Genomic DNA, 20431 nt, shown 5'->3' with positions numbered 1-20431 from the left:
GCCGTTGCACAACCCTGCGGGCAGCCCCGGCAGGAAAAGCGTCGTTCGGCCCCGTCACGTGCGGCTGGTGCAATGTGGCACCGGGGCCGGAGCGACGCGCGCTCGGGGAAAGGAAAACGCGTTCGGGGCCGGCCCTGACGTCGGGCGGAGCAGGAAGCGCGGGGCGCGGCGTGACCCTGCCGAGAAACGCGCGTCCGCGCCCCCGGCTCTGCCCCGGCCCCGAGCGGGGCCGCCGGGCCGGCGCCTTCGGGAAGCGGCAGCGCCGGGAGCGGCAGCGCCGGGAGAAGCAGCGCCGGGAGCGGCAGCGCTGCTGGGCCCGCGGGCGGGGGGTGCGCGCAGCTCGCTGCCCGGCCCGCGGTCGCTGCGCGGGGCGCGCACCCTGCGCGGCCGCCGCTGATGGCCGCGGCCGGGGCCGAGGGCGCGGCGGGGCGGGAGTGCGGCGCCATGAGCCTGCGGCCGCCGGCCCTGGCGCTCCGGGGGGGCTGCCCCCCGGCGCGCTACGTCCACAGCATGCCCGCCTGGGTGCTGGAGGATTTCTGCCAGAAGATGGACTGCCTGAGCGACTGCGACTGGATGCGATTCGGTGAGGGGCTGGCGGCGGGGCAGGGGGGCTGGCGGCGGGGCTGCCCCCCCTCAGCCGGTGGGGCGGCGGGGGGCACCGAGCGGCAGCGCGTTCAGGCTGCGCGGTGGCAGGGCGCGGGGTGGGCACCGTGCCCAGGGCCAGCCGTTCCCCGGCGCTCCGAAGCACGAACTGTAGCCAGGGAATTCCCGCGCACAAATCTCCTTTCGGAATGAAGCGAAACCTCTGATTAACAGGTGGAATTCCGGAGTTCCGCGTCCCCTTGGCTTCCCCCGGGCAGCCACGCTCCCTCCCCTCGCTCTCCGCTGTTTTTCACGCTCCCCTCTCCGTTCGCCCTTGATCTTCTCCTCCTTGCCCCTTTGCACATCACCACTCGCGTGTGCTTAGATGTTCTGGTTTTTCCTTTCTTCCTTCACTACAAGTCTCTTCCCTCATTCTTACTGCCCCTGTTTTCTCTGTCCTGGCCGCAGCCGGTTAATAACTGTAGAAAATGGAGTCCCTGAGTTTTTTCTTCTTTTTTTTTTGTATCCTGGTCCAAACAATTCTGACCTGCACCTTTCCTAGTTGCCCCCCCTTCCTGTATTTAACGTGACCGAATTTCATTTGAGACTTCACCGACTCCGTCTGCTGAGTAAACTCTCTCTCTCGCTAAACTTGCTGGCCCAGGGTAGCTGTCTTCAGATGGGGAAATCTGTACGTCTGATGTCCTTCTAAAGCCAGCTCAGGTGTGAGCTCGGGAATCTTTCCACACGCACCCCCGGCCCCCAAGCCCCTCCGCTGCAGGCTCAGCGGCAGCATCAGGTGCGGGTCAGCTGAGGGGCTGAGTCAGACGGGCACCCTCGGTGGGTATCTCCCCGCCCCCGGAGACCACAGACGGGCACAGCTGAATTCACACAAAATCCCAAGGCAGTGACAAGGTAGCCAAGCGTGTGTCACAAACCGCTGGCCCAGCACAGTTCACCCTGGCTCTGCTCCCCAGACCCTGTGCCCTGGGGACCTGGGCTGCCCCCTCCCATGCCACAGCCCGCAGCAGGCGGGGGGCTCTCGCGGGAAGGCAGAGCCTTTTGCTGCCGTCGGGCAGGCGCTGACGGATGGGGAAGCTGTGACATGACCCCATCCCAAATACAGGGGCATTCTGAGACGTGTCTGCTGTTTCACCGTTCTTCTGACCTCGCCCGTGGCACTGTAGCTCCAACACCCGCGCTGCGGGCAGTTGCATCGGATTTCCTGGGTGCTGAGCGAGGGGAGGTGATTACGTGTTGGTCAGCGAGCCGAGAAGGGTACAGAGGGTGCCAGTGTCCTGTGCACATTCAGGAATCTGGACAAATGATGTAGGGTCAGCTTTAGCACGGTGTCTCCTGCTCTTAAGAATAGCTGCATTTCACTGGTAGGTTTATCTGACCGTAAGTAACAATGCAGATGACTCAGTTGCTGTTTGGCTCACCACAACATCGGTATTTAGTAAGGGAGAAAGGAGTGCTGTCTCGCCACTGACATCCGCTACCTGTTTTGGAAGAATCCTACCAGGAACTTCATCTGAACTTGTCTTGCTACAAAGCATTAAGGTGTAGGAAGGTTATGGGGAAAATATGATGAAAAGCATGACTAGGTTTTCTTTTTGGGTCTCTGATATAACCACATTTTTTCCAGAACAGTCGAAGGAATAAAAGGAATATCATACTTTAGGAACTGAATTTTCTTCATGTCTACATAGCTAATTTATTGTCATCCTGCCTTGTAAAAGTGTGAAAATGAAAAAGCAAAGTGTGCCTCACACCTTAGCTTCTTCCCCTGCTTGTGCTTGCTTGTTTTTTCTAATTTTTAAGCAGAAATACCCTTTGTCTCCCACTAGCCTCCTACGTGATAACTGATCAAACAGAGCTACGGAAAATCAAGTGCATGGAGAAGACGGGGATCAGCATAACAAGAGAGCTGATGTGGTGGTGGGGAGTGAGGCTGGCTACGGTGCAGCAGCTCCTGGACCTGCTGCAAGGACTGCAGCTCTACCGAGCGGCTCAAGTCATCCTGGACTGTGAGTAGCTGCCCCTTCCTCCCACAGGGAGCCTGTGCTGCTTCTCAGAGCACCAGGCCCAACCTGGTGCACCTTTCTTGGTGCAAAAAAAGCTGAGGAAGCTTTTTGCTGGGGGTCTTACGCTTAAATTCTGAAATTTCTCTACTGATTCTGATTTTCTGCTCTCTCAAATAAAATTTGTGGTCATAAAGGAAGAGGTGACATAGAGGAGGAATCACTGGTCCCCGTAGTTCACCATCCCACTGTTGTAGGGGGCATCTTAGATGCTTTGAGAGGTGCCAAAGGGAGAGTGGCTGTGCTCTGAACCAGTCGTATCACACAGGGTTTCAAAACAGAGCCTAATCATGAATGTTTTAATTTTTTGGTACATTCTTGTTCCTCTGTGAAATTTTGTCATTACACTCTAATTGTCACCAAACTCAGAGTATAAAACCACATAATGGGTTTTGCCTGTACCGCCTGCTTTCCTGCGTCTTGGGGAAAAGGTTATGACAAGCAGAAATGGTTTATCCACTACCTACACTACTATTTCTTTGTCTCACTTCATATTTTCTCTATTTGTGTCATATGTTCTCCTTGATCCTTAAACAACTGTAGTCTTTTGTAACTCTTGGCATGTGATTCTTCTCACGTATCTCCAGCTTGCTCTATTTCAGATTTCTCTTTTTCGAGGTAGGATGATTAGCGTTTGAACGCAGTGTGCCCAGTGAAGGTAAACCACTGCCTTTTAGAAGTCACGACACTTTAAAAAATAATTTTCCTTTCCATTTTTTTCCATTGAAGATTATGTTTAAATTGCAGCTGTCTATTTTTGCAAGCCAAATTGTACCTTAGTCCAGTTCTACCACCAAATTTGTTGAACCCTGGACAACATTCTGTCTTTCTATATTGAGTCGCTCCAAAAAGTCGAGTGGACCATATTCCCCTTTTCACACCTGTTCCCACCCAAAATCTCCTTTCTGGAACTCAGATGTCTCTATGAATTTTGCGAATTCTCTGTAGAGAATTGCTAGAATGAAAAATTACAGATTGTTGTGTGGCCAAAGATGCTTGGAGAAGCATGACCCAGGTGCATCTGGGAAACGTTCAAAGCTGATGTGGGCATACACTTCCACAGGTGGGAAACGGGCAGGAGCACCACCTGCTCTTCCCAGGCTGCGACGGGAAAACTGTCGGCGACGGGTGGGTTTGAGCCGCGTGGCGAGCGGCTGCTGCGGAATAATGCATCCTGGGTTTCTTGCCACGTGGCATTAGCATGACTTTTAACCTTCATTTCGGAATGTCAGAAAAAAACATTTAACGCTGGTATTCTAAATTTCTTTTTTTTTTTTTTTTAAAAAAGTACTACCTCGCAAGCAGCCTTCAAGCACGCTCTGTCTTGGCACACGGAGCAGCGTACCCGCAGACCCTGAGGAGCGCGTCGCTCTGTTAATGTCGCTGGTTTTGGCGCCGCTCGTGCAGCCCCTTGGTTCAGCAATCCGCTTGCTGACGGAATTCAGCCGCAGCGTTCGGCTTGGCAGGCTGTGACTGGCGTCTGGTTTAATCTGTGTATCCGTAATCCAGTTGTTAAATTAGTTACTGTGACTTTGGGGGCCCAGGCCAAGTGGGCAGGATTGAAAGCAAAGTCTTGCTTGTTGATTTTTAGTCTCTACCTTGAATAACTCGGATCTAGACACCACCGAGGCAGGAAGCCTGGCTCCCCGCTAATGGTGGTTTTGTGGATGCTCTGCAGCAGAGAGTGGCTTCCGTGCTGGGATGACACTTTCACTGTGCCTGTTCGGTATTTGTCACAGCTGATCCTGGTCCGTAAGGAGAGTTCCTGGGTGCTCTTGTGTAACGCTGTGTGACCCACCACACCTTGAACCCAAACAGGTTACAACCTCGCCGTCCCTCCCTGTGGGAGCGCGTTCCGGGGTCCGCCTTTGTTTACAGCCGCCTTATCTCCGTGCATTCCTCCGCAGAGTTTCTGTAATCCTGCTTTGTACTGTGATGTAAGAAAAAACAGCCCTGAATTCTCCTTCAGAGAACGTAAAAACTGAAATTGAAAAATTACTGGATGTTTTTTACCGCTACATAATAGCAGCAGCAATTTTCAAATTAATTTTTATCCGTCATGGAAAAGACTGGTTTTGTTCAGTTAGGTACGATGCCTTTTCTTTCCCATGTGGGTTAATTTTCCCATTTTTGCAAAAGCTGAGTTCAAAGAGCTTAGAAAAATTACTTGTTACAACAAGTGCGATACTGCTGCTTTTACCCCAAGGTAGAGGCCTTTCTCTTCTCTTACAGCCTTTAAAACAAGACCATGAGTACATTTCAAACTGAGATGAGCTCAGCACGTGGCAGTGGTGAATGACTGCGAGAGAAGTCGGTATTTCATTTCAGAGAGCCATCACCTGCAGCCCACCACACGGTTGATCCAAGCTGGCGTACAGCACGTGCAGTAGAACGACCCCCTGGAAACGAAGATGATGCGCAGCAGATCTCTGCTCGTTAGGGCCGGCCCTGGGTTCAAGAGTATGGCACTGCGGTAGGGTCGGAGAGGCGGCATCTTAAAGCCCATCCTAAAGCCGCTGACAAGATTGCTTGCACAAGAACCGAGAAAGGTTTGTCTCTCCAATTCTGTAAAATGTGAAGAATCAGGCTTCGAAGCCAACAGCAGCTTCCAGAAACATTGTCGTTAAAAATAAAGATACAACACAGACAAAAATAATCATCATCACTGCACAGAAACGTTCATCATCCTTCTGTTTGTCCGACTGGTTTTCTTTTAAGCAGTGTGTAAGCATCACTGTAGCTCGTGCAATGTGCTTGACTCCCAGATCAATTCAAATGCAATAAATTGCAAAGCTACCATGAAATTATCTCTTTAGAAAACTTCTAATAGTTATCTCTTCTACTGAAGTCCATAGCAAAACTTCATATTAATTTAAGTGGCAGAAAGTCTGGATTATTTTCTTGTTCTGCCATGTGGAAGTAGTTAATGTTTTCTGGAATTAACCCAATATGGGCACTCAACTGTGTGCTCGGTCATAAGCAGAAGTGATTTCTAGCAGGATCTTTTCAGGTTTAGACAAATCCTTGACGTCTTTACCCTCTGTTTCTGCTTTTTTGTCTCTATCTGAATATGCTTACTCAGGTGATTCCTCTTGGGCAGACAGGGAGAAGACATTGCTGCTTCTGTGGGGCACTTCAGAGAACTACGTGGTCCTTACATCACCATGGTTGTGTTTATTCTGACTTAATCAGACGCAACACATGGGTAGATGTTTTGCTGGCAGATTATTTCCAGGAGAGTTCTACCTCTCTTCAATAATTTCTTGCAGTACTCAAATCCATAATAATGATTTTTTTTAGTGTCAGCTCTTTAGCTTCAGTAGTGACCTGTTTGTCTGATATGCAGGAAGTTGCAAAATTCATGAAAAACCCTGAAAAGTAGGTTACAAGAGGGAAGTGATTCTAATTTTAGAGACTTCTAGGTTCAAGTACACGAGGGAGAAGCCAACAGTTGCAGAATACAGGGACTGTAAGCTTTGACTAAAGGCCCACAGACTGTTTCATAGCTAATTTCAAAAACCCATAAAATTGGGGATTTCGTAACATTCCAACACAGCAATAACGAAACGTACCTGATTTTTCTGAGTTTTGATTTGAAGACCTGGTTTCAGTCAAGCCTGCGTTCACGGGTGACATCACTGAAGAAAGCGGGTACAAACCCCAGACGGAGGCCAAAGGAGAAGACTTGCCATGGAGGTGCCCACTTCTGCCACCGTGGCTTTTCCCACAGCCCTTCTCTTCAGCCTGGGGCGCACCGAGCCTGGCATGGCTCGTCTTCTCTCAGACGTGCCCGCTGGATCGGTGAGGCACGCAGGTTGGGATGGAAACGTGCCGCTTCCTGCTGGCTGCGGATCCTCCCGCTGCTTTGGACGCAAAGGGGGAAACAAAAGTTTAGAACTATGGCCAGGGAAATGTAACCAGGCAGTAGAAAGTCCTTAAATCATCACTGGTGCACACTGGGCGTTTCCAAGCTGCTTTTCAACCTCAGTTTTAAATGTATTCATGGATGAGAATTCAGCTGCTTCTACGGGAGATTTTGACAGCCTTGTATATCACAGTACCGTGAATTTTTTTTACTTTATTTTTTCCCCATCCTGACTATAGCCTGGTCTAATTTTAATAATTTCCTCTAAGATGTACATACTCTTCCAAGACCCTGTACGCTGAAAGCATCTTTTGTACCTTTTTTAACCAAACTTCAAGTTGCTTTTTCAGGCCTGATTCTGAGATTTTGCCAGGCTGTACACAACACAAGATCTCTGAGAGCTGTAGTGAACTAATAATTCATCCTTTAATTTTTTCTTATATATCAGTAAGTCTTGACCTTTGACCATTTTTATGTTTTCCCTGGATTGTCTCCCATTTCTTTCTTTCTGTTCGTAAGTAGGAGTGTGATTCTTTATTGCAAATAGCTCTATATAGGAAAGTGTTTCTGGGAATGAGCGTGGTCATGACACTAAACCCACACAATTGAAAATCGTCCTGGGATATTTAACTGACTAAACCCAATACAATTCTGTCAAACTTCTCTCAGTCCCATGGCAATTAACAAAGAACGAGATGCCTTCTTTAGGCCGGGAGATGTTTACGGTTTGAGATCATTGGCTGAAGGATGCTACATAGAAAATTACAAAATAAATATACTATTATTGTTAATTCGTTATTGTAAGAGACTATATATCTTTTGCATAGTCATCACTGACATTTGTTTGAAGCTATCGCTTCTTATTAATTTTCAGTCATGGTTAATATCATGAATATGTTCTGAATTTAAATAGCAATAGTATTTCAGCAATTCAACAATAAATTGCTTGCATGTTCATTTTAATGTTATGTTAATTTACAGTTTGTTTTCCTGACTAGGATTCTTTCCAGTTAACTGATAGAGTCAGTCTCTGTTTTCCCTGGTAATCATCATCATCTTTCCTTTCTTCTCTTTTGAAGGGACGTCAGCCTCTAGTATTGCCAACTCTGAAAAAGAGGAGCTGGTAGAGCCGCCTAAGCAGGAGAACGTGTCTTTAACTTCTACAGAAAACAAAAATAAAGAGAGAGAAAATGAAATAAGTCTGTTGCCATCACCAGACTCTTCACATCAGGGACCATCACCAGCAGGCAGTAAGTAATAGGTTCTGAATTTTCTTTAACATCGAAGTGACCGTGTGGACAATATTGATTCCCATTTGCTTTCAGTATAGCGGAATGAATGTATTGCTTTTCAAAATGGTCACATTTGAATATTTGCCTATGTCCTGGCACTGTTGTCTCCTGAGCTCTTTATTCCTAACTTTAGCACATGGCCTCCTGTTCCTCCTTTCTATAGCTCTCTTGGCCTTGAGATGCTGGCTGTGTTATCCTTGGGATCTCAGGACGTTTCCCAGATCCCTGTGCACACCCTGGTCCCGTCATGGCTCCATACTAACACTAGGTCAGCAGGTACATTTCCTGCCCCACGTCCCTCTCTCCATGCCAAATAAATCTAGGCCAGAAGAGAGCCACGCACACATCAGCAGGCCCCTCAGCCTGGGAAAGGGAGGGAGCAGAACCCAGGACATATTGAGGAGAGCATCTGACCAACAGTATAGATGTAGGGACCTCCATGTCCCCGAGCCAGGACGAGAGAGATCCACATAGTCATCTTGCATAGAAGAGCCAGGAAAATAGCTCCCTATCTTTGCAGAGTGTTTCACATTTTGGCAGCTTGTCACAGATTATCCCTGGTTAGGAAATTCAACAAAATACTCGAGACCTTCATAATTAGTCCCAGGCTGTGGTATTACAGAAATAAGGTGTGTGTTCAGTGCTGTTATTTCAATTCCAGGTGCTGGTTCCGAAGGAGCCGTGTATTCACTCCCTTTTCCACCACCTCCCCCAAGAGACCTTTTGAAATCCTTACAGTCAAATCCTCCCGTCTCATCAAGTGTGAAGGTAAATTCCGTTAGTACTCATTGGTTATAATGATGAAAATTGTCTTTATGGCTTTCTGTGTTTTTTCAATCCGAGTTTATCCCTCTACTTGTATAGAATACAGAGCTGGTGGAAAAGTGAGGCTCGATGACAGTTTGTTTGGACTGAATATAACGGTAATGCTACAGTTGCTTGTGGTTTACGTCACTTTTTTTGCCAGTGAAGGACCAGCGAGGGGAAGAATTAACAATTAACTGCATAGCTCAGCATGGGTAACATGCCCACAAATAGCAATTAATTTTGAAGGAATTTCCAGTATAGATTTTACAGACGACTTAACGGTTCTGGTGTGGTCATAGGACAGTGCAATATATTCCACTGACTGTCAGAGTGGCATACTTCTTTGAGTTTAATTTTGTACTTAAAACGTAGTTTCTGCTCAAAACTGGGCTAGTATCAAATTTAAGTCAGGTTGCCCAGAGCCTTGCACGGCTGACAAATGAAAATCTCCAAGGTTGAAGGTTCTTTCACCACTCTGAGCCCCTGTTCCAGTGCTCAACCATCGCACTGGGAAGCTTTTCTCGTGTTCATAGTAATCTCAGCACACGGTCTCCCGTTCCGTCCTCCCTATGTCTCTCTTGTCTTTAAGACAGTCTAGCTAGATCTGGCCTGTGGGTTCTCAGAGTGTTTCTCAGATCCAGGTGCACGCTGTGGTCCCGTCATGGTTCTGTCTTGGACTATTTTCTTTGGTTTAGTTTGTTCAAATTGTTTTAAAGAAGATTGTGTTTTAAGACTTTAAACTCTTCCAAAATAACATGGTTCAAGAGTACTAGCCAGAAGAGAAGACTGCTGCAAAGATTGCAGTAGTTTCAGAAGTTCTTGAGAGGGAGTTGTTTTGTTTTCTCAAGTCTGGAGTGCATTAAGGTTGTGAAAGCTGCATGATGCAGGGTACAGTGCAGCTGTAATAACAATTGGCATTAGGACTTGCCCCACTGGAAGCAACAAATTATTGTGCAACCGATGCCAGATGCTTCAGAAGTAGATGTGAAGTTCCCACCATAAATACATTATGAGGGACCCTACTTTCTGACCCAGCTGTTTCTTACTATGTGCCCCAGCCATAAACATTAGTGGTTTTTGTAACTTAAACTAACGTCACTTTAAATAAATATATGGACTTTTAACCAAAACTAAGTCTGTTTTCTGGGAGAGATGGAAATGCCAACTGGTGAGTTTTCAAGTCTCTTCTACTATGCAAAATTTTTACATCAGCAGAGCACATGGAGCCGGGTGTTACCAAGGGAAACCCTAGTGACAGGTCGCACAGTACCTTTCACAGTTTCTTTCGACAATCACAGTGAGTGCTTAAATCATGGAAAAGAATATACGACACCTGAAAGAAGGAAAAAGAGTATGAATTTTCATGAGATAAACTTGTTTCTTTTACAAATGTGTAGCCTTGCAGCTCTGCCACTCCTCAGCAGGAGACTACGACTGATCTCCCCAGCGGGAGTCTTTTGTGGACCCAGAGGGAAGTTGCTAATGCCACAAACGGTTTCAGTGACAAGAGCAGGATTTGTGAAGGTACTTTTGCGGATGTCTACAAAGGTCAGAGAAACAACATAGTGTATGTCATCAAAAGACTGAAAGAGGCAAGTACTCCACCTTTTCTTCTTCTTTGAAGGGGGCATGTTATTAGTATCTCTTGAATATTGGCAGTTGTTATCTAATATTGGATGGGCAAGGAACCCGAGTGGCTACACAAGCAGAGAGATTAAAAGGACATGATGTAAAGTAAGTAAACCTAGATTCAGCAAACACATGGGAGAGGTTTTACTCCTGTGAGTAGTTTTATTAACTCTATCCATGGGAGCAGCCTGCAATGTAGCTACCTGCATCGATGATTGGATCAGAGGTGTCTTTACACTGGCTTTCATTCTAATTGCAACTTATTTGTTGTCTTTGGCACAAAGTTGCCATCAGTGATACTTGCTTATTTCTAAAGTAGCTCATCATCTAGAGACTAAAAGATCTGTATAAATGCAACATCTTAATAATTACTATTGACATTCTCTTGCATGTTTTCCTTTTTCAGATGGAATGCACAAGCCCAAATTCTACCCAAAGGTTCTTTCATACAGAAGTGCAGATTTGCTTTCGGTAGGTGGCTCTTTCAGAGGCAGTCCGTGCGTGTCCTGCACGTGGCCCGTTGCCCGTGTGTGTCGTTGGAGACTGAAACTGTGCTGTTCTGGGGACAGGGGGGTTCTGCCTCCCGGCAGAACAAACCCCGCTGAGCAAACGCAGCCGCTCTGCCAGTCCTTGAGACGGTGAGAAGTGGTGCCTCCTGGAGCTTCGTGTCCCTCCTGCCTGCTGAGAACAGGGCTGCGCTGTCGTGACATCTCCCGTCCCTGCCGAGGTCCGTTAGCCTCCCGCAGCACTGCTCAGGGCCACTCTGTGCTTCCAGCTGCAGGACACAATCCCCAGTTGCCTTGAATTTAGGGATTTATTCCAGATCAGGAATGTATTTTTCTGTGTTGCTCGTATTTCATTTGCAAGTCATTGTCCATCTGTGCCTGCAGGTGTTGTCATGTCAACATTTTGCCGCTGCTGGGTTTCTCAGTAGAAACTGGATTGCACTGTCTGATCTATCCCTACCTGCCCAATGCATCACTACAAAACAAACTGCAGTGTCAAGTAAGCAAATCACCCGGGTCCCTTGTCCCCCTTGGTGACAAGGCCTGTCCTCTGACTGTATGCAAAGCAATTCTATCTCTTTGAATGCTGAGAAACAGCGGGGCTGGGGGGGAAGTGCCCAAACACCTTGACTGCAAGTACTAGAAAGGCTGCGGCTCTTTTCCGTTCTCTCTCCTGCAAAGCAGACCAGGTCTACAGGAAGTTTGTGCTGTGCAGCCTCTGGATTTTTAAAATAATAAGGAATCTGCAAAACGTGTCTCTTCATACTGTAATATTTCATTGGATTTGGGAATAAGTTTCTGTATAATCCATCATCATATCCATGGCATAATGTGCTATGAAGTTTTACGAGAGCTGAGGAGGGAAGAGTTTGAGATGTTCACACCTACTGAAAGAGCATTTGCAGAGGAGATCACAGGGCAGAGAAGCCTCAGAAAAGCAATCCATGAAAACCAGCACTATGCCTCAGCAATGGCCAGTACTGGATGCTTTGGACAAGCATGATCCTTGCTGTATCCTTGTCTCCCTGTGCCTGCGGCAGGCAAAACGTGCAGCAGGATACACAACAATAGTTCCTTCCTTGGCCTTGGAATCGTCCGTTTCTGCCTCGGACCAAACTTTTGACTTAGGTCAGCAGGAGTTTTGCTTGGGACATTAGTCAGACTAAAACTAAGGCTTTGGCTTTCAAAACTACTACTGTCTTACAGTTTTTTATTCTATATAATACTATTTTTTTTCCTCCCTTTCTTGCAGGATGATTCTGCTCCCCTGACCTGGGAGATGCGAATTAGCATTTCTGTAGGACTCATCCGAGCTGTAGAGTATTTGCATAATTTTGGAATTCTTCATGGGAATATCAAAAGGTGAGAGGTTTGGCATGTCAGCACTTCCTTGGTCACCTGTTAATTCCAGGATTTCTTTAACAGTATTGGCTGAAAGCTTGCACAATTTTGAAATCCGTTTGCAGTATCTTTCTGCTGTCTCTTGTTCTGCAGGGTGTTTTCTGTTCTATGTTTAATCTGTCTCTCTTTTCTAAATGATGGAAGTATATTCTTTTGAAGTTTTTCTGAACGCTTTTCCTTTCTCCTCTCCCTTTCTACCATTCTTTATCCTTTCATTCACACACAGGAGACCAAATGCTGGAAACTTTCAGTGCTTAACTGTGGAAGTGTAAAACTGTAATTCTTTACCTCAAGTTAAAGTAGTTACTTGACCAATATTGTTATTTGTCTGTCTTTATCACAGCTCAAATGTCTTGCTGGATGAAAACTTTACACCAAAGCTTGGGCATTCAGGTCTGCGATTGTATTCTGCTGATAAGAAATCAGAATATGCCGTGATGAAAACCAAAGTCTTACAAGCTTCTCTTACTTATCTGCCGGAAGATTTTATCAGACACGGGCAGTTAACAGGAAAAGTTGATGTATTTGGCTGTGGTGTGGTACGTTGCCTTTTTGCCCTGTTCTGTTGCATTCTTTGGTGCTTCTAGACAGGAAAATGGATATAAGAGCACGTGCCTCATATAGCTGTTCTGCCTGCCATTTCCTGTCGTAGTTGCTGACTATATAATGTGTTGAAATCCTGGTTTTAATTATGTTCACACTCCAAATATACTTCTGTTTGTGGCAAAGCGAGGTGAATTTTTTGAACAACAGAAATTAAATTGTTTCTTGTTGCAAAAGAGTTATTACTGCTGGTGGTTTAAAAAAAAAGCGTAGTGGAAAGACTGCAGTTAGGTTCTCAGAATTCTCGCAGAGTTGTCACATGAATTGCTACAAACATCACCTGTTAATGTGGAATTTCAGCTAAAGTATTTGGTAGTCTATGATGTCACCTGTCTCCAGGTGTTTCCATTTAAATAGGAAATTTCTCTGTTCAGTGCAATTTCTTACCTAGATTTAAAATTACTTTCTTCTCATCCTTTGTTTCAATAATATCTCCTGTACCTAACTATAAGATTAGGACCTGGCTGTGGAGGTAGATCTTACAGTCATAACGGTTGCCCAGATCTGGCATTGTTAAGCCATCTGAAGTAAAAATATAATTTCAAAATGCCTTGGCAGTTCAATATTTCTGTAGTTAGAAATTAATTTTTAAAAATAGAATTAATTCTGAACAAATTGTTTTATATTTCAAATATACTTTCTAGGTGTTAGCAGAGATACTGACAGGGATTAAGGCACTGGATGAAGGAAGACACCCTATTTATCTGGTAAGAAAAAGCAGGAATAATGAATACGAGCACGAGTGAATGGGGTCGCTGTCACAGAATGAATTTACGTTTTCTGTAAATAGTTTGTCATTTGCAGTCTGCTGTACACCCCCTGAAGAAGGGATGTTTAGAAGCCATATCCCGATTCCTTTGACATCAGCAGTCTATCTGCCTTCAGACGGACGCAGAATATTCCCAGTTCACATACCGCACTGCTGAGTGCTGGCCCTGTTATATTAGGAGATATTCCAGAATAATTGATGTTTAACTACGTGCTTATGCTTTGTGCTGACAAGGCTTTATGCTGAAATGCTGCTGCATGTTTTCATGTGCCAGAGAGGGGTGTTACAAGCCAAACGGAGTGGGGAAACCTGGGTAGGTGGTAGCTGCAGTTGCTCATCATCGTGTTTATCAGGCGTTCGTGTATTGCACCATCGTCTGGAATTTGTATCCTGGCCAATTTGCCCAGGCTGTCATTAGAACTGCACAAAGGACTTTCACAAGCAACCAAAAGTGGCCAGGCTCACTGAATGCCATTAACACCATCTTCATGAAAGCAGACTCCACCTATGTTCCTTCTGGGGGATACGCTCCTTCTGACTTGCCATCTTGTTGAAGTCTTTGAAAGGAAAACGATAGTAGCCTTACTGTTTCCCAGCAATGCAGCCATGTTCAAGTGGATTCAGAAAATACAGGATCCTGGGTTTCTGATGGCTTTACCAGTGTTTGAAAAGGCCTGTGCAAGAATGCTGCTATATATAGTGTCCATTATTTTTCCCTCCTGTAAATGGGAATAAGCCTCAAAGAGCTGTGCCTGCTTTAGTGAATTTGACATTAGACACATGCAGAGAAAATCTTTGGCCTTTTCTCTCCTGTGAAAACAAACATTTCTGTCAGTTGCAGGAATGGAGAGTCTTAAAGCTTTTAGATCTGTAAACCAACCCTTAAGGAGCAATAATAACAGATACATGGCAAGACTTATATTCGTACTGATTCAGGTAAAAATAAATGTGTTAATTTTGCCTTCACTAACGTTTCCCTTTCCTTTGAACAGAAAGATATGATTGCTGATGAAATTCAAAGAGTGAAAGAAAGCTCATACTCCAAAGTAAAAAATTTTGAAAAGCTCGCTGCCAAGGAAATATGCCATAAATATCTAGACAGGAAAGCAGGACCCTTGCTGGAAGAGGTTGCTGTTGATTTTGCCTCAGCCATCTGCCTTTGTCTGAGAAAGAAGAATTCTAACATAGCAGAGGTAATATTTCAAACACATGAACAAGATTTTGGTCTTCTTGACAGCAAGGTCTAAAGTGACAATAGTCACGCCTTACTTACTTTGAGAGTGTTTGACGTAGGAGAATACATGTTAGCAGGGGTACAGGAGTTATTCGGCATTCACAGATTTTGTTGTTAAAAACAGGTGCTGGAAAGTATGGAAATGGCTGAAAAAAAATTAAGAGAGCATTACCTCTGTGGAGGCAGCACTTCTGGGTTCTCCATGAACACTCCAGAAGAAACCGACGATGAGACAACCATTCTGAGCACGGACGTGCCGTCTGCGGGGCAGAGCCGGGAGCACAGCGCGCAGCCGGCGATGCTGACGAGCACCGGTCCGTGCGCACCTTCGGTGGCAGTTGGGACACCGGACACTTACTGCGGACAAGTGTCAAGGGTCCCGTGTGAATCAGATGAATCGAGTAGTTTTGTGTGGAATCCTTCAGAAAGATCCGCAGATGAGCTATCTAGCAACAGCTGTAACAATTCGGAAAACGTGGCAGCCTGTGATTACAGGGTGAAGCAGGGAAAACCTGCAAGTGGACTCCAGGAAAGAAATGCAGCATGTGCCAAAAGTGATGATGTCTTGGATACAGCATCTACTGCACAGAGCGCCTTTCCACAAAGCAACGCAGACCGTGACTCCTCGTGTTCCTCGCAAGGTAAATCTAGATAAATCCGAAGGGTGCACGCAGAACGTTCAGAAGCATATGGTCTTCAAGCTGGTTTGGCAAAACTGCCCAAGTTCCCGTTGCAATAACCAAAGTCTTTGTAAAAGTGCTCCAGTATTATATAAAGTAGGGACAAATTACTCTTTTCTCCAGAATTGCTTAGGTTCTTCTTCCTACTTATAAACATATTTCAGTGAATCTTTTATCCTTTGTTACAGTTTTACCAATAAATCCATAAAATGTTTTCTGGTTTTCCATCAGATTTTTTTCCTGAGCCAGTTTTGTTGGTGTTTCTTTTATTTAAAATTATCGTCTATTCCTTAGACAATAGATAGATTTTTTTTTTTCTCAATATTTGGGCTTTTTTGTTTTTCAGCATTGGCCAGAGAGACGTCTTGGAAAATAAAGATAAATGATCAAAAAAAGAAGCTCATGGAAAATATTTTGCTGTATGAAGAAGACAAATTAAACAGTTCTGAACTTTTTGAATCGTAAATTGGATGGATTTATTAGCAGTGGCCAGCTCAGAAGAAGAAACAAGGACTGTCCTTCATTAGAAAGATGGTAAAAGTGTACCTTTTGTGTAAGGTTGAGTAGCTGGCCTGGATCTGCAACATTAGCCCTGACTGAGCAACAGAAGTGATCACACTGAGAAAAACCACAAAATCTCTGTTCTGCAGCAGATTAAAGCATAGTGCCACTCTGTAAACAGAAATGTCTTTTTCCTTTTCTTCTGCAATGCGAAAAGATATGGCAAACACAAACAACTGCCAAAATAATTTATGATCCTTTTGCAGCGTATTTCAGAAAACATCTACATGGATATGTATCTTATTAAAAAACGCAGTCCTAGAAGTTACAGGGCAAGCACTGGCCAGCAAGCAGTTAGCAATGGCCTTTATTGTTATCTCATGGTGTACAAGCAGGCAGAAATCTTCAGAGAGACTGGAGAAGGTTTCAGGTTTCAAATCAATCTGTCCTATTCCATAAAATCTTAGTCCACATCCGCAACACCACCGCGTTACCAGAGAGGGGAATTTTTGTGCAGGCTCTCACATGTACTCTGCATGACTCAATCTCAATTTGAATTGCATTGAACATGGTTGTAGGTGAATAATTAAAACCATGTTGGTCTCTTCTGTGAGCTGCTCTACTACATACATGCCTGTGGCACCGTTTGAAATCTGACCTTGAAGTGTCACTGTCAGGACCTCCAGGCCAGAGTTTAATACTTCATAAGAGTATTTTTGGAAGTTAGTTTTTTGTAAGTGTCCTTTACATGTTGCTAAGGTTTCTCATTGTGTTTCACATGGTAACTGATGTATATTTTGGATTAGAGACAATATTTTAATTTAAAATATCTGTAATTTTGTCATCGGTCACTTGAAATCTGATTTGTTCTATTTATTTTGGCGATGGTCTAAAGAGCCGGTGAAGGACGAGGTCGCCCGTGGGCTGTGGATGAGCCACGCTCGCCATGTGTGTCTCTTGGCTGGCCCCACGTTAGCAGGGGGGGCAGCCTCGGGGGGCACTCTGGGGAGAAAGAACAGAAATCCGTGTGCTGTCACACTGGTTACCAAGTGGAAGCCCCCTTAAGAAAGCGTCACTTTTATCGCTGTGACTATTTATTGTTTGTGATGTCGTTAGCATGTTCTCCTGTTGTGCAGTCTAAGGAAAAACAGGTTTATTATAAACAAAAAGACCTGCCAGAACGTGTAGCTCAGGTTGCAGACAGGTGGCTGCTGCCTCCTTAGCGTAGGTCATGGGCCCTGGTGTACAGAAATGGCCGAGATTCACAATGGAGTTTCAGAGAATATTTAAAAAAAATGCGAATTTATAGGTAATTCTTCTCATTTGAGTTGTGTCACAGTGCAGTTTTCCTGGCTTTACACAAAGGTCTGTGAGTAAGGGCTCGTATCTTCTGTCACTGTACAGTCCCGAGGCCGTTGGAGGTACTGCAATGAGCACGTCAGAGTATCTCAACTAAAGACCCGAGCGTTGGAGTCATCTACACGTTTATCAGATTGTTTTCTACACTAAAATCTGGTAAAATTCCTTAGTTGTAAGTGCCTTGGATACTGTCTATATATTTGCCAGTGTCAGGTTTTTTTTATTTTACCAGATCAAACCAAGACAACATTGGTACTGACGTAAGAAACATTGGTCAATAACTTCTTAATTTGACATGAGATTTAATTAAGTTACTTTATGGTGCTGAAAATTGAATAGTCATTGTTTTTCATGGGTATATTTAGGGAGATCCATGGTAAATATTTCACATTTTCTCCTGGAAGAAATGCAGGTAGACACATGGCAGAGCTGACTGGAAAACTAAGTTTTTGAAATTGAGAAACATAATTTAGACATAGTTCTGTTTCACAAAAATGCTTTGAAGGTTTTGTTCTCCTGTAGTCACAAAATGAAATCGTTATTCTTTGCCTTGCTCCATGTTAATTTTAAAATATTTTGAGGTGAATACATGGTATTTAATGTAACATATATAAGACACTGTGTAGTCTTAAAATAATGGTACTCTGTCATAACTGTTGAGTATAATGTATGTTTTAATCTCAACTTGGCAAATCTATACATTACCATTTACTAATACCTTTGTGAATAAAAAAAACTGAAAAAAAATCCTTGCTTTATAGCCTGCTTCTTCATTATTTGTGGCACAGAAAAACATGTCTCAGCCCACCCTGTTTAGGTAAATTCGTGTTCGTAGGGAAGCGGCTCAAGGTCTCTTTGCACGCACTTAATCATTAGTAATTATTAGTACAAACATGTTTATTCTGTCTTCACTCATGGTTAAATAGCTGATTTTTTTTCCTTTGAAGTGTCCCTAGAGTAAATTTCACTCTAAAATTAGTAATTACACGGATTACTGGGACACAGCTGACATTTAGTGGTGTTTAGATGCACAACCTGTAGTGCCCTTGATGCTTAGGACCTCGTAGCTCTCTGTCAAAAACGAAGGACAACTCTGCTTTTTTTCACCCCTGAACCTTAGAATAAGGGCACAGAATGTCAATTTAAAAAATATATATTTATTATAGAACATTAGACTGGTGCAAGTAAACCTAATTTGGAGATGAGCACCTCCCAAAGGGGCTGTTAAAGCCTGGAGGCCGAGCACCGCCAGCTGCCCGCCCCGACCGGCCGCCGCGGGGCGCGGGGTGTCCCCCTGCCCCCCGGGCTGGCGGGGCCCCAGGGCTGTCTGGGTGCAGTGGCCAAGGCCCGGCCCACAACGACGTGCCGTTTGCCGCCCGTTTCAGCGTGCCCGTCTGAAGCGGCACGTCCGCAGAAAGCAAATGGAAGTGGTTCGTGTCCTGTCTCACACGGAGATTTTGAATGCGTGGCTGTCGTGTTTCTGGCACTTCTCACTGAGCGTGGGTTTGAAAAATAACTTGCAAAGTATGGGGATGGGTTCATAGAATTGTAGAATGGTTTGGGTTGGAAAGGACCTTAAAGATCTCCCAGTTCCAGCCCCCCTGCCATGGAACTCGTGTTCTTCTTCATTCCCTTACGATGAACAAAGCTGTTCCTGTAAGAGCAGAAAAGGGAACCGACGCTGCTTACGTGCTCCCTGGGAACTGCTAAGACCAGAGGAAGAGCCGTGGTGGGATTGGGCTTGCCAGACATCCTCGTGCCAACAGCAAACAACTCTAATGCTTTACATTTTTGTCAGTCGCTTAAACTTTTTGGTGAACCCTATCAATTACTGGTTGCCTGTGCCTGAAAGAACGAAGATTTAGTCACAGTCTTTGGGTGTATAGATGCAGGTGATGTCATTGTTTGCCGTCGTTCAGTCCCACACATGAAAATGAAAATTTCAGGTTTCTGTCATCATTTCCTTTTGCCAGTTAACAGCTGTCGGAGGGCAATCTAATGTCGTTTGTTCGCTTACTTTAAAGACTTCTAGAATTGTTCCTGTCACTCCTATTTTTAGTTATGAAATAATGTTTCTTCGTGGAAGTCTTTCAAATCTTGACTTCCTCTTCTTGTAACAAACTGCAAGAATGAACATAATGGATTAAGAAAGTACTTCGCTTTAAAATTCCGATGTAAAAATCCTTTGTTGCAGCAGAGCTACTCTATTTTTTTTTTTTTTGCTTACTCTAGTTGCTTGCTTTCTATAGACCCTCAGGCTTTCTAAAAGGCAGATTTTTGTCTTAATAAGTGAGGCAGTGAAACCATAATGTACATTGAATTTGTGTTGGCTAAAACCTATTGTATGCCCTTTAACTACTTACCCTTTTTTTCTATGTGTATAAGTCAACGATGTCATTTGAACCTCATTCAGTGTCCTCTGATGTCTGATGGTCATTTAATACTTCCATTCAGGTAGACAAATGCTGATGTGTTTTATTGTAAGCGTAAGCGTGATGAGAGCAAAACTGTAGGGACTCAGACTATCCCATTGCCAGTTATGCTGGCTAGCTGCAGAGTTTTATGGCACCTTCCCCTTTCTTGGGAGGGGGGGAAAGTTCTCATCCTTTAGGTTGTTCTGCTCTCCTAACTCACTGTTTAGTTGTTCCTAACCGCTTAAACATGTTACTACAAATATACTTTTCCATTTATTATCTAGCTTGGAAATAAACCTGAGCGTGATGAGGTAAATATCGTGCAAAGAACAGAAAATCAGTGTGACTTGAGAGAAAAACAGACTGGAGATCACGGGGAGAGGAAAACGACTCATCAGTGACCCATTGTCTAATGCCTTCAGGTGCTCCAAGGTGTTTGCGGAAAGTCAGCAGAGGGAATGGTCAGAAAGGAGGTGTCTCCACCGGACCAAGCTCAGGCTGATGGCCCGCAGCGTGGAGGTCAGGTGGACCTCAGGAGGCATCCAAGTCATTCCAAAACCTGAAGAATTGCAGCTGTGTTCAGACAGCAAACACGAGCAGGCTGTCCAACTGTTGTTCTGAACGACCCTGAGGGACACCCTGTGCCTTGTCGAACCGCAGCCGCTGAAGAAGCCTCTCCACAGTCTGCGTTTGTGGATGAACCAA

At 44.9% G+C, this 20431-nt stretch overlaps 1 protein-coding gene across 2 annotated transcripts; it reads left to right on the top strand.

Moving 5' to 3' along the window:
• Window positions 1-396: 396 nt before the first annotated feature.
• On the top strand, window positions 397-17419 carry IRAK2 (interleukin 1 receptor associated kinase 2). Of its 2 annotated transcripts, none has more exons than XM_086618889.1 (13): window positions 397-583; window positions 2433-2612; window positions 7611-7781; window positions 8485-8591; window positions 10028-10222; window positions 10666-10730; window positions 11150-11264; window positions 12018-12127; window positions 12510-12705; window positions 13414-13476; window positions 14531-14731; window positions 14897-15413; window positions 15799-17419. In XM_086618889.1, exons 1-13 carry the CDS (start codon window positions 397-399, stop codon window positions 15915-15917), a joined length of 2226 nt encoding a protein of 741 aa, XP_086475015.1. In that variant the 3' UTR covers window positions 15918-17419. The 2 variants fall into 2 exon arrangements, with proteins under 2 accessions (XP_086475015.1, XP_086475016.1); XM_086618890.1 differs by having other exon boundaries at window positions 445-583; window positions 7611-7785; window positions 8465-8591.
• The last annotated feature ends 3012 nt before the right edge of the window (window positions 17420-20431 follow it).

Source organism: Tauraco erythrolophus, chromosome 12, assembly GCF_009769465.1.
Source record: "Tauraco erythrolophus isolate bTauEry1 chromosome 12, bTauEry1.pri, whole genome shotgun sequence".
In the NCBI taxonomy this organism is placed as follows: domain Eukaryota; kingdom Metazoa; phylum Chordata; class Aves; order Musophagiformes; family Musophagidae; genus Tauraco; species Tauraco erythrolophus.
This window is presented reverse-complemented; position numbering and strand designations above follow the sequence as displayed.

Coding starts and splice junctions, on each gene's coding strand:
- IRAK2 (XM_086618889.1), top strand. CDS start 397: ATGGCCGCGGCCGGGGCCGAGGGCGCGGCGGGGCGGGAGTGCGGCGCC. Junction 10,731..11,149: donor GAAGTGCAGATTTGCTTTCG/GTAGGTGGCTCT, acceptor CTGTGCCTGCAG/GTGTTGTCATGTCAACATTT. Junction 11,265..12,017: donor AAAACAAACTGCAGTGTCAA/GTAAGCAAATCA, acceptor CCTTTCTTGCAG/GATGATTCTGCTCCCCTGAC.